This window comes from Guillardia theta, assembly GCF_000315625.1.
Source record: "Guillardia theta CCMP2712 unplaced genomic scaffold GUITHscaffold_36, whole genome shotgun sequence".
NCBI classification, from domain to species: domain Eukaryota; class Cryptophyceae; order Pyrenomonadales; family Geminigeraceae; genus Guillardia; species Guillardia theta.
In genome coordinates, this window is record NW_005434638.1 from 618,532 (window position 1) to 631,658 (window position 13,127).

The following is a 13,127-nucleotide window of genomic DNA, read 5'->3' on the forward strand; positions in this document are numbered from 1 at the left end:
TTTAGTTTTGCTTCACTGCAATCAAAACTATTGGCTTCCTTCAATCCCAATTGCACATTGCAAGGAGTTGATTCTCAAAAATTCAAAATTTCGTCTTATAATTCTACTACTTCGGTCATTGTTTTGACTATCCAGGACGGATTCTATCTTGTTTGGGGTAGCATGGTTCAATTTCAATTTCCCGATACGTGTATGATATCTGGAATGCCATCTCCTCCTTTTGGGCAGACACTTTTGCAAATCCCAGTCATTGGTGTAAATTCCCAGGTGCAATTTGACAACTGCAAAGGCAATAGTTCGTGTCTAGCTGCTAAGACTGTAATGTTACCTTCGATTCAAGATGCCAATTCGATGGATTTGGACTGGAGTGGGCAACTGCAGTATGGTTCTACTGGTGCTCCTTGTGCAACAACTTTGGCTTCAACCTCGAGTTACATGTTTCCATCTAATAGAATTTGCTCCACTGGTGACAGTGGGAGCAATGGGCGTCCGGTAGGATTTTCCTTTGCTTCCTCCGCAAGAACTTCTGGAAGTCAGTTCATGGATTCGAATGCTGCATGTCGAAGTTCTCAAGCACAATCCAATCCATGCACGTTGTCTATTGGTCAATCATGGACTGTCGGGATTGAAATTATGTATCACTGGAATGGATACGTTACGAATCAGTCAATATGGGAAGATCCTCAAATTGAGCTGTGGTTTACCACGGAGCAAGGAATCTTTGTTGGTGACATACTTCGATTTACCATACCAAGCCTCGTCCAGCAACAGCCCTCTGCATCAGGGACTTGCTATACCTTTCACGAGGCAGGGAGTCAACAAATTGGATTCAACACTATTTATCAAAATGCAAGCTTTCCTAACTCCTCGTTTCTATCAGAGTGTGAAATTTTCAAAACCGAGGTGACCTTTGACTACGGAAATGTGCTCCAGCAGAACTGGGAAACTCATTTTGACAACAAAGCAAGTACATTTCAGATCTATGTGGGTTCGCCCGTTCTCCCGGGGGCAATGATGAATGTCAAAATCAATGGATTTCGTAACACACAGGCAATGAATTACAGCCAGAATGCGATCGGTGAGGTGATTCGAGGTAAGAGAACAACTTTAGTATTGAGTCAGAATTCGATAAAAGCTAGTTACAGCTCAATCTCAGGAAATCCAATCAATGGATACACCGAGTCCAGAAGCCAGGATTTGAATCTTGGAGATATTGTTTCATTTCGGATTTATGCCTACAACGGCAGATTCAAAAGTGCACCAATATCGTCCTTTGTTCAAAACAGAGCAATACAGCCACCATTGGCCCCTGCATATTTTCCAAACATGGAACAGATTATTGCTGCAGTAAATCTAACAGTAACCAACTTGGCTTCAACACAATCCTCAAGTCCATATCCAGGTTATGCTCCACCTGTCATTCCGATTGTGGGACAAGCTACAAGAATCGGTCTTCAAATCACACCTGAATTTGACATCTTTGAGAACCATTCCATCTCAATCAATTTGCCCGGTTTTGTGGGACAAGACTATTACGAAGTTCCTTTGTCGTATGTGATGATGGACAAGTACGCGGCTTCAGGAACGCCAGGTTGCGCCTGTGATTCCAATGGGGGCATCATAACACCTCGCAATGTCTACACGTTGGTCGCTGAAGCCTCTGGCCCTGAAGCATGCAACTGGACTGACACCAATTCATCACGTCCAGCTTGTGCATGTGGCGAGTGCTCCTGTGCTCTGGATGGTTCTGTTTATGTACCACCCGATGTCTACAATGCCACTGGCAATTGCACTGAATGTGCTTGCAATGGTGCTACCCCTGAGATAGTTACCAGAAATCCTACATATCCGAATGAAAGCTGTACATGCTCTTGCGTTCTACAGAGGAGGTGTTCGTGCTCTTGCTCTGTTTCACAGTCCTTTTCATGCACTTGTTTACAAAACTACACTTCATCCTTGTTTCAAAGGGTACTATGGTCACAATATTCTGAAAGTCTTGTGATGACGGTAGCACAAGGAACGATCCTCAGGAAGGGAGTCAAATACACAGTTTGGATTAGCAAAGATGCAGGAATACTTTTTCCATTAGCAGGTACTTCTTCATACCCACAGAGTACGAAGGGCGAAATTTTACTGCAAGGCTACGTCAACTCATATCATCTTCGTTGGGTCACTCCATTTCCTGAGGTGAACAATCCTCGATTGGGGTATGTCATTCAGATGACAACAGATAATTATTGGAGAAGTGATATTCAAACTGTTGTCTTCCGAGAAAGCTTGAGCAGAGGGCCTTTGGATAAGTTTCCGGTTGGGTATCTCCTTCAAGATATTTCATCTACGGAGACCACGTTTAGGATCTCGACTAGCTATGACTTGTACCCTGGCAGCCAAATTCTAATTGATACTGAATTCATGCAAGTATTAAGTAGCAACACAACATACGTGGATGTTATTCGAGGAATTCGATCATCCATGCCTATTGCACATCTTTCAGCATCCAGCCCAGGCTGTACTTGTCTGCAAAATGGAAGTGCAACTGGAGCAGCAAACTGCAAGTGCACAGAAATTTACAAGGTCAGGATCGGAGCGACAGATGTTGCCACAGGTAATGATGGGCTTGATTTCAAAGCAGGGACGGCAGATTGCCATCTTGCAGATGTGCAATCATCTTGGCCATGCAATCCTCTGAAATATGTCTTCCCATACAACGCTCGAACTCATCAAGTTGCAATTATCAACCAAGGAGATCGAAATGTTCAATTTGTCGGAGCCTGCGGCGCTTCATCAAGTACTTGCAGCACAAATTGTGTTTGCAATAGACCGTCGCTTGTCAAGGGTGCAGAATTCATGAACCCTCAAGTTCTTGGCAACATCACCATTGCATCTACTGGCGATCCTTTGTCTTACCCCACGGAGGGAAGGAGTCAGCTTGTTTTGAGTTTAACAGTAGACAATGATGTATTGGCATTGTCAAGTTTGCAAAAAATCGTTGGAAACTTCATTCGTGTAGACAATGAAATCATGTTTGTGAAGTACCGACCAAATCAAGGTCGAGGAATAATTGCTGTGAATGTCTTCAAGTCGATCGGAGGTCGTGCTTGTTCTTGCTCTTTCAATGGCACGGTTTCTGGGCCGTCATACTGTTTGTGTTCTGGAGGCCCTGGAGAAAACTGCACTAATGGTGGAACGCTGGGCGCTGCTGGTTCAGGAAGTGGTTTCTCCGCCACCTTCACTGTTTCAGGTGGCAAGATATCTGGGATCACAGTAACAAATCCAGGCGTTGACTATGGCTCCGATCCCTCCATTTACATAGCATCAGGAGGAGATGGTTGCGTTAATTATAATCTGTTTCCAGTTACCAGCAACTTTGTCCTCAAAGTGACAAGAGGTTCTCTGTATACAGTCCCTGCTTCTCATGCTGCTGATGCTTCTGTGGGACTCGTCCTTTGGCCGTCTCAAGTTGTCAGAAATCAGGCTGGGTTTCGATACAATTTCCGTATTGCTGCCTTCAATGCCGCTGGCTTCAGTGCTTGGATTTACTTCGATCTGAAGTTGTTCTCGGTGTCTTCCAGGGTTCTTGCTGCTTCTGGAAATCAAAGGATCCAAATCTCTCTGATTGGTGGAGGCGTTACATTGTACAACCCGGGCTATGAAGTTTGGATAGGCCAAACTTCGCAAGATGGATTGACAGTTGATTTCCAGAATTCGAAACAATGCACATCTGTGCTGATTTTAGATGATGCAGGAACTAAGCTGAAGTGCACTACACCGAGTGGGGTTGGGAGTGGGCTCGACTTGATTGTACTCTATCGTAGCGGTGCCTTCTCACAGATTGCTGTTGGATCCCGATGGATGCGATATCAGCCACCACAGGTTAGCCAAGTCCTGCCTGCTCTGGTTTCTCCAGGAAGCATCACAGTCACCGTGTACGGGACAAACTTCGGACCTTCTGGCAGTGACGTCTCTGGTGTGTTGAAAGCGTCCACTGAGATTCCATGCAAACCTCTTGTCCTCAAATCTGACAGTCAAATTCTTTGCACGCTCAATTTACCTAGCGGATTTTCTTCTTCTGGCAATTTGATCGTAACAGCGGGAAAACAATCATCCCAGCCTTCAAAAACATCAACCGTCGCTCCACTACCAGGTCCGGTTGCTGTTTCCGCAACTATTCAAGCGGATTTCAACCAAATCACATCAAACCCTGTCGTTGAAACTCAGTTTAAGATCAATTTTGTCAAGGACGTTTCCAGCGCTCTGAAAATTCCCGCCGCTAGATTGAACATTACACAGCTAAAATCAGGCAGCGTGATTGTTTTCTTCAACATTCTGCCAGATCTTCAATCAGCACTATCTTCATCTCCTGCAGCCCTAGCACTGGAATTGTCTGCTCAAGCTTCGGATCCAAATTCTCCATTGAGGCAGGGAAATTTGACCTCCGGGGCTGTTTTCTCGGTTCCTTCTGGTCTCGAGCAACTTGTCAGTAATACTTCAAACGCTACCAATGCCGTTCCTTCGTACTTCAGCTCTTGTCTGCTTCGCAGCTATCAGTACTGGGACATGGAGATTTGTTTCGATTGCTGCACTTATGCTTGTGAGGTCGGACCTGAGATACCGGTGGTGAATGGTTGGCAGGTGTTGCCAGGTTTTCGTGCCGAGGTTTGTCAAAGTTTGTGTCTCGAGCACTGTGGTTATGCCAGGCCAATAACCGTGTGAGGATAGCAAGTGGGTGAAGATCTAGAATCAGGGGAGTGCAATCTTAAGCGTGCGATATATCATCATCAATAAAGTCACATCTCTATATGAACTCCTTGCGTGTTTTCATATCCAGCATGGTGAGCGCTGATGTTGGTCTCCTCCGATCGAGGCCTCTCGTAGTTTTTGCAGACACCAGCGCTGAGTTTGGCCTCTGCACTTGAGTGACCTCAAATTTCCTAGTTCCTGTCACCTCCAAGGAATGTCGATTCAATGATGCCTGAGGTGAGCTCCCTTTGATCTCATGCTCCTCAACGTCGATGCTGGATTGAGACTGAATGTCTGCTGTGCTCGATCCTTGGCTGCAGACTTGGCGGGTGACGTTGCTAATCTCAAGCTCAATGATGGCTTTGTGAAGTTGTTTCCGATTCTTCTTGATGTCTTCAACGAATCCTTCCTGCTGTCCTTCAAAGATGTTGATGATGGGAGAGCTGGTTTGATAGCTTGAGTCTGATGGAAGTTCCAGTTCGGTCAGTCTCCTCATAAGATATTCCCTAATTTCTTTCATCACGTTCAAAGATCTGCTCTCTGAGATTCTTTTTTCGATTTCTAACTCCACTCCTCTTATCGCGTATGTCCCAGCCAATGCTTTTTGCCTTGCTTCCTCCAATTCCCGTTTCAAGCTTTCGATTTCTTGAATATTTTCTTTGACGGTTGATTCTAAATTTGATATCTCCTGGGACAAAGCCAATCGCTTCCTTGTTTCTTTTTCTTTTGCAAATTTTTCATCCTTGTAAGCCCTTGTCATTTTCTCCAGATCTTTTTCTAGCTCTCTATACTTTTGCAACTCCATGTTTGCTTGCTTCAATGATTGTTCCATTCGATTGTTCTGATATTGCAAACTTTCAATCTCCTGATTCACGGTCTCCATTCTTTTGTTGAGTACTTTGTTTTCCTGTTTAGCTGCTTTGAGCTCAGTTTCCGCCTTTTGTCGCTTCCTAAATTCTTTGTCTTTGTCTCGTTCAGATCTTCTGTAATTCATGTGCGTCTTAGAGTAAAGGGCATCAAGTTCCTGTTTGTCCTGGGCAAGAGCTCGCTTCTCTGTTGTGAGCAGATGTATTTCGCTTTCCTTTTTTTGGATTTCGTTTTCTAGTTTTTTGTGTGTTCTCGTCAAAGATGAGATATGATCGTTGAGGTACTGTACATGCTTGATCAAGTCATAGTCTCCTTCTGCTAACTTCTTGTTCGCTTGGTTCAATTTGTCTTCCATCTCGCTGAGAGACTTGGTCCAAGATTTCCTCTCGTGCTCGAACTCTTGCTCCATGATCTCCTTCTGCTCCCGTCGAGCTTCTCGCACTTCTCCAATGAACTTCTCTTGCAGCTCTTTGGTGTACTTCTCTTGCTCCAGCTGCAAGAGGTACGTCTTTTCGTTGATTTGGATTTCTGCTGACTTGTGCGCAAGTTCCACTTCGTTCATGTGCTGCTTCAATATTCTCTCGCGAGCATTAGCCAGCCCTCGAGGGTCGATTCCTACCTTAGTGATGTACATGACCCTCATGAGGTTGTTTGCAAAGTTTCTGTTCAGACGCGACAAGGCATTCATTTTGTCTGCGAAAAGGAATGAGGCATCTGCAGACACAGCAACGAGACTTTCACCTGCGATGTTCTTCAAGGCTGACTCATCTTCCTTCAAGACAGCACGGCAAACTTCCACGACTTCATCTTTGACGATTCCGATCTCCTTCTCGTGAAACTCGATGTGCTGCCTGATAACCTGAGCGACGTTTCCCTCAACATCATCCCATAGCATGCTCCAGGACGAGGCATACGTGTCGTCCGTCTCAACGTCTTTGCTTTCTCTGTTCGATAAAGATTGTTTCCACCGCCTCCTCAGTTTTCGATTCTGTTCGACATGTCGAGATGTTCCTACAGGCCTTCAATGCTCGTCAGAAGCCTCGCTGGCTCGCCTCCTCTTGCTGTGACACTCTCCCATGGCCCTCCCCGTCGATACCTCGGGGGAGGGAGGGTTTGTTGTTAGGTCCCTCCAAAAAGTCACTTGACTGAAAATCGGAACAAGTTTCGATGCGGAGGAGGAAGGGGAGAGAAGAACTGAGACGAGGAGGAAGGGAAGAGACGATGAGACTTTTCACCAGATCATATTCATTAGAAGAAGTTGTTTACAGAAGGTTTCATCATTCTAGGTCATCAACTGATCTATATTTCCAACTCGGATCGAATTCTGCCAGCATGGAGCGTGAGACAAGCAAGAAATACACTTGTGTCACCTGGGTCGTCTCGAGAGACGCCAGAGAGACCCTTTGGGATCGGGGTGAGACCTGGAAACAAGGTTGGAGCAAGAGTTCTTTGCCAAGGGTCCTGCAAAGGAGTGAACAGAATGCAAAGTTTCGACACTCAACTCTCCGACTCTTGTCCTACCTGCAGGTGCGTCACTCCTGTAATTCCATATTTGCTCCCCGGCTCCCATCGAAATTCCATCTGCTGCTGTGATCACAAGCTCGAAACAAACCTCACAGGAAGGACCTCCTTCATCTTGGCTTTCTTGATGCTCAGCTGCGATACGCTTGTGGTCCAGGGGTCATGTAGGACCTGATGACTTGCAATCAACGAAAGAGCTATGGAAGACAGTCGTTACCAGAGATGGAGGAGTCACAACCTCAAAGCATAGGCAGTTCAATGTTGGATGTTTCGCTAGTGATCGCGGTAGTGTTGGCCCTGAGAATGATTCATCAGCTTCATCAAACTTTGAGTATATTGAATCTTCTACCTATTCCATTGCCCGATAGGTTCAGTTTCTTCAAAGTTGTGTTTTCTTTCAGATATTTTCCCAATGATGATGCTCCCTCATTGCCTATATCGTTTTCATGAAGATCAAGTACCTTGTGAGCAGGTTGTCAGGATACGTAAGAGAACAGTTGTCATTCTCACTGTCAAGGTAGTGTTGAATTGTAGTGCTTTTGCAAGCTCAGTAGCTCCTTCCTTTCTGATGCCATTATTGTGTAACCACAGAGACAAGCAATCCGTGTTCTTCTTCAATTCATTTGCGACTAGCTTGGCACCATCATTCCCTATGTTTTTTCCATGCATGTAGATTTCTTGTCGTCCTCGAGTCATAGGGATTTTCTGAGGGCCTGTGAAATCATTATCACTTGAAGTCTCAAGATATCTGTGTACCAGGAAGATATTGCAAGTTCCCCTCATCGTCAAATACTTTGGTTCCTCCGGATCTGAACGGAGCCCTCACAAAGTTCTCGAGCTCGATTACGTCCCATTCCGCTGGAGAATTCTTCTTGCCCGCCATTTGATCCTTCTTGTTGTTACCTCACGAATTTGGTTTGTGAAATCTTCGTTGAGTCTACAGAAGTCACTCTACAACATTCCTGTAGTTTCAGTGTCATTTGCTGTATGCGTGTGTATGCTTGGAGACATTGACACGTCGAATCAAATGATTGCAGTTTCGCAGCAATCTTCATTCTCACCTCTCTGACTTCGTGCCCCGTGTGTTTCTCAGTGTTTCATCTCAGTCAGTGGCATGCCCCCTCTTCTTTCCTTCTTTCCCTCCCCCGCCCTGCATCTGGTCGCTTTCTCCACCAACGGCCTTCCTTCGTTACTACGGTTTCTTACGGTTTCAGACGGTTGTATTGGTAGTAACTCAACGGATAAATAACCGTTTTCTTCGCCTCTCTATGACCCTTCACGGTCTCTTGCCCTTTCAGTACCCCCATCATCCCCACCCTCCCATCCGACCGTCTGATGACCCGGTACCTTCACACCCTACCCCAGGTTCGGGAGAAGGGCCTACACACTACAAAACCACCGGGTGGTATGAGTCTAGGTGATACGGGTGTAATAGAGGCTAACGGAGGGGTACTGTGAAGATACTTGGGGTACTGAGGGAAGGGGTAGGGTAGATATCTTATGGGGGTCTACTGCCAAGAGCCACGAGGGCGAAAAATGTAAGTGAACAAGAAGACCGTGGGCGAACGAAGACATTGAAGAGAAGGGGTGAAAAGTGAGGAACATGGATCTGCCCGAACAAAGAGCGGTGTGCTCACTTGGTGTGTTGATCTCAAGTGGAGAAAATATTCAGAGAACACAGAAGAAAAGAGCAGGCAAGAATGCAAGGCCAATCATTGACGTTCAGAGGAAAAAGATGCGTTAAAGATAAGGGGCAGAGAGGTTCTTCGGACAAGAGTAGACAGGTGTTCAAAGAGATATGTGGGGCTCTGGTGGCATCTTAGGTTGACAGGGTAGATACCAAATATCCTGATGCCATGAAAACATTGCTTGTTGCGATCATTTTCTCTTTGTCAAACGATTAATTGTTGCACTGTTATCGCAACACGAATCTTTGACATTTGAAGTGGTATACTGACTGAACCATACAGGATTTCCAAGCTCTTTCAAAAGCTTGACATTCTGGTATGTTGGAAAGATTCTTAATTTGATGAGCTCTTTCAAAGAACTAGGAATTCATATTCTGATATGTTCGCTTCAGAGCGGCACCGGGCTCCAGGATACAAGCGGCGTCTACTACAACCCTTTCGACGACGGTGCACCAGGAACCGAGTACATCCAGAATGTGTCTGATCTCCCTCAGTGTAAGTCTTTTCTTCATCGCGCGTTCTTAATGCTCATGGGCCTGTGATGAGAATGTGCAAATTTCTATTCCTGATTCTCTCTCAACAGACACCTGGACTGGCGGTCAGCCGGATGACTATGGGGCTTCTGACATGGTGACTGAAACCCTTGTGCGCTGCCGTGCCTTTGAATGACCTTGTGCACCAGATCACTCCCGAGACCCTCACAATGTAAACATGCTTCGCTCGGATGCGATTTGAGCATCGTGCGCGAGTCAAGTGTTGTTCTGCCGACTCGTTGGTGTCATATAAATTCACATGCAAACGAGTGACTTTCTACCTCTCTTTCTTCTCGTCGACTTCTCGATTCTGCTCGGTCGCACTTCTTTTCTGCCTCTTGTCGATATCCCCTTGGCGCGTCCGGTCTTCCCTCCATCAGCCTTGAACTGCGGTGAACGCTGAAAGAATCCACAAGGAGTATTGGCACTTTATGTGTCAAACCTTCGAGATCGAAATAACATGTAGCAGCTCTGATAGGCGTCGTTGAAGAGAGTAGAGTATAAAATTCCGCCATACATACACGCCATTTTGAAAGAGTCTTTTTTTTTCCCCACTGACACACTCCTCCCCTCCCCGCCTCATCCACTGGCCCACCGGCTCCCCCCACTCCCCTGTGCGCCGTCGTCTCTCTTGCTTGTCTCCTTCATAGGATCTTTGCCTTCACACCTCTCTGGCACAACGACGCGAACGTGTCTGTTGTTGTGTATCGTGTTCCTCGGAGTACAAAACGTCTTGCTCCTTCACTTTGATCTCAAGCATGAGAAACCTCATCCCCAAGAAGCCCTGAAGCATGAACTGAGCAAGGGACATGCACCTACGGGATTGGCGACGAATTTGTCCCGCACCAAACCAACGGGGTTTCCATTCACCAAGTTCAGTGAGAAACAAAATGTGACATCTGTACACCCGAAAAAACCTTCAAAGCTGCCCATCTCGCCTGAGAACGGACGCGAGATACCGACATGTAATGGGTCTTACATGGGAGAGAAGCCTTGCTCCTTGTTGAAGAAGAATGTAACAACACCCTTCCATTGTTTCAAGGTGGATCAGCCTTGCAGTTGTTGTTCGGTTTGATGAAAGTCATTTTGCAGCTCAAGAAGTTTTTGTTGTATGAAAAGAATTCATCGTCACCTGTTCCATGTGAAATGAGCACTACATTGTATGGAAATCATCTGATAGAAATAACTGCAGGGTGTTTGGGAGGCAAAGAAAGTTGGAACACGTGCAGTCATGGCCGCTTCCTCTGCGAAGAGAAACTTACAACCCCAAACGGTGTTAACTGATTACATCATAACATGCTTAAGGCTGAATGAGTTTCTTGTTTCTTCTTTTTTGCAAGGTCTGGTCGGAATAATTTCTACTATCCTGGTCATCAGTCTGCGTGAGAAATCTCAGAGGTAACTTTCGGCCCCCTAGACCTGTGTTTTCTCTTTTAATTGCGAACCTCATCTTTCAGGATGATGCAGATCAGATCTCAGATCGAAAGGCTTGGGCTTCCTCCTCCAGTGCGACATCAGGCTTTCGTCTCGTTGCTCAATGCAGGTCAACTCTGCTCCAGGTTACTAGCATTTCTTATCAGGCTGCAGGGCGAGGAGAGTTAGACTCGTCACCTGCTGATCTCTCAGTGAACGATCTCAACATGGGGATCGGGGAGTTCTTCACGCCCGCGTTTCAGTTTCGAGGAGGGAAGGGTAAGGTGAAGCGCGGAGACCTCTCTGTCGCCATGTCCCACCTGCTTGCATGGCGGTCAGTGGCGCAGGGGAATCATTGTTTGCATCCTCCGTCGAGATCCTCTGACGACTGCTGGGTGTTGATCCTGGAGGATGACGTCAAGCTGAACATTCCTGATACTTGTCTGCTGCGAGGAGGAGGGCAAACGAGAATCAAGCTCGACCCTCTCCCTCCGGACGCGGACATGGTCCTCCTCTTCCCATCACGGCTGATCAAACAAGACTGCTCGTCACACCCATCATGCGAAATGTTCAGCGAGGTGAGCGACGGGTCTGGCCTGATTGGCTACGTGGTTTCACGGCGATCTGCCAAGAAGCTTGTCCGCGTCTTTGAGGTAAAAATGTTGTGCTTCGTCAGGAGCTTAGTATTTGCCATTGCTAGCAAGTGAAGCTGAGGATGCCGATCGACCTGCAGATCTACAAGCTACCGGGCATCTCTGTCTTCGCATCCAAGGCTGACTGGATTCTCCATCAGGACAACATCCCGTCTGATCGGATCGCCCAGAATGGACTTGCTGAGTGAGAACCCTGTTGGAAGGGGAGAAGGGACAAGGGACAAGGGCAAAGCAGAGAGCAGTGAAGAGTGTGACGAGACTGATCAGCGAACATTGGCTTTAATGAGAACCGGTGATGAATGTGACCCCAACACCAAGCTAGATGTTAACAATCATGTACAAAGATCTAAGGATTCTTGTTGACGAAATAAAAACAAGATGATCAAACGACATGCGGCATTCACAACGATTCGCTCCTACTCTGTCGGTCGGTGCTCTCTTTGGTTGGATGCCTTGCAACTGGGTGCCCGAACTGACTGCCTGACATGTGTACGAGCTGAAGCCATGCTCGAAAGTCAGGATCCGCAGGATCTCCATTCATGGGATTTTCGCATCTTCCATCGGAGCTTCTGTCTAGCGCGAGAGCTTCAGTCTGATGATTCCCCTCAGAGGGAGTCGATTCTGAACTGTTGACCACGAATGTCTTGGGAGACACGTAAGGATGCCGGCGACCGATTCTACACCCGGTCAACACGTTCTGTATTGTCGTCACCCACTCCGCTGCCTGCGTGTCACATACCGCGCGCACATGCAGATTAATTCTTGACTGATTTCTTGGGAGGTGAACAATAAACGAGGTCTTATCAACGATCTCCACATCGGCTTTTGAGAAATTGTCGTACAGCCAAAAGCTCCTTCCATCTCTGAGCGATGTGTCCTTATAGTAAGCAATCTTCGAGTTCGTTACCAGGAACCAGCGTTTGCGCCAACCCAGGTTGCTAGTTTTGCGTCTGAGCCATCCAGACAAGATGATCTCCTCTTCGTCGGCCATGCTTGATGATTAGGTGGTAAGCGAAGTAGAAAAATATGAAATAAAACAGGAAGCTGCTCAGCCAAGGAATTTATCTAGGGAATCCCAGAGTCCCAAAAATCAAAACTTTTCACAGTAAATGAAGTTCAGAAAAGTGTCTGTCTCGAGCTCAGCGTAAGAACAAAGTGTACTGAGTATCGAGGCAAATGTAAACTCCAAATCTCTCTGAGCAGGTGAAGGTGCGTGAAAGTTATACAAGAGCTTGCTGCACTGGAAGCCAGAGCGATTGAGAGAGGGTTGATGAAAGAATTAGATTCAAAGAGGAGGAGAAGGAAAGGAAATGAATCGACAACGAGCCAGAGGATAGATTTCTTCAGTTCATCTTTTTGCGATCAGCATGAAGCCCAACCTGGGGTAGGGTGAACGGGTTGTTAGGGGTATAGGGGTTCTCGTGAATCGGGGGTGGGGGTAGAAAATGTGTGTACCAAGTCATTAGTTTGCTGTGCAAAATGGAGGGGTACTTCATAGAACTGCCAAAAAAGACACTGGTGGGTAGGGTAGAGAAATCAGGTACAAAAGACTCTAAAAAGAGATGGGTTCTCTTCTCCTGACGGGAAGGGCAGTCTAAACCAGGGTGGGTAGTAGAATGGAGTGGTCAGTATCGTAAAATCTGGCACTAAAACCTGGAAGAAAGGGGTAGGGGTAGAACAGCGTTTGAATCGTTGCCCGTGGGGTACTAGTG

General features: G+C 46.5%; 5 protein-coding genes across 5 annotated transcripts; 3 read left to right on the forward strand and 2 right to left on the reverse strand.

The window, feature by feature from the left end:
- Window positions 1-2,472: 2,472 nt before the first annotated feature.
- Window positions 2,473-3,976, forward strand: GUITHDRAFT_139217 (hypothetical protein; the record flags this gene model as incomplete). Its single annotated transcript, XM_005832248.1, has 3 exons — window positions 2,473-2,605; window positions 2,633-3,873; window positions 3,908-3,976. 3 exons carry the CDS (start codon window positions 2,473-2,475, stop codon window positions 3,974-3,976), a joined length of 1,443 nt encoding a protein of 480 aa, XP_005832305.1.
- Window positions 3,977-6,839: 2,863 nt separating this feature from the next.
- GUITHDRAFT_152797 (hypothetical protein) lies at window positions 6,840-8,281 on the reverse strand (the record flags this gene model as incomplete). Its single annotated transcript, XM_005832249.1, has 9 exons — window positions 8,190-8,281; window positions 7,885-8,090; window positions 7,639-7,841; window positions 7,478-7,589; window positions 7,346-7,425; window positions 7,234-7,299; window positions 7,129-7,188; window positions 6,978-7,068; window positions 6,840-6,931 (listed from the first exon to the last, which is right to left on the reverse strand). Coding segments are annotated over exons 2-9 (781 nt in total), but the record flags the coding sequence as incomplete, so codon positions are not given.
- Window positions 8,282-9,099: 818 nt separating this feature from the next.
- GUITHDRAFT_152798 (hypothetical protein) lies at window positions 9,100-9,612 on the forward strand (the record flags this gene model as incomplete). Its single annotated transcript, XM_005832250.1, has 4 exons — window positions 9,100-9,132; window positions 9,209-9,311; window positions 9,400-9,446; window positions 9,499-9,612. Coding segments are annotated over 4 exons (210 nt in total), but the record flags the coding sequence as incomplete, so codon positions are not given.
- Window positions 9,613-10,989: 1,377 nt separating this feature from the next.
- Window positions 10,990-11,603, forward strand: GUITHDRAFT_108966 (hypothetical protein; the record flags this gene model as incomplete). Its single annotated transcript, XM_005832251.1, has 2 exons — window positions 10,990-11,415; window positions 11,463-11,603. The coding sequence occupies 2 exons, from the start codon at window positions 10,990-10,992 to the stop codon at window positions 11,601-11,603; spliced, it is 567 nt and encodes a 188-aa protein (XP_005832308.1).
- A 212-nt stretch (window positions 11,604-11,815) lies between these two features.
- GUITHDRAFT_108967 (hypothetical protein) lies at window positions 11,816-12,406 on the reverse strand (the record flags this gene model as incomplete). Its single annotated transcript, XM_005832252.1, has 1 exon — window positions 11,816-12,406. One exon carries the CDS (start codon window positions 12,404-12,406, stop codon window positions 11,816-11,818), a length of 591 nt encoding a protein of 196 aa, XP_005832309.1.
- Between the last annotated feature and the right edge of the window lie 721 nt (window positions 12,407-13,127).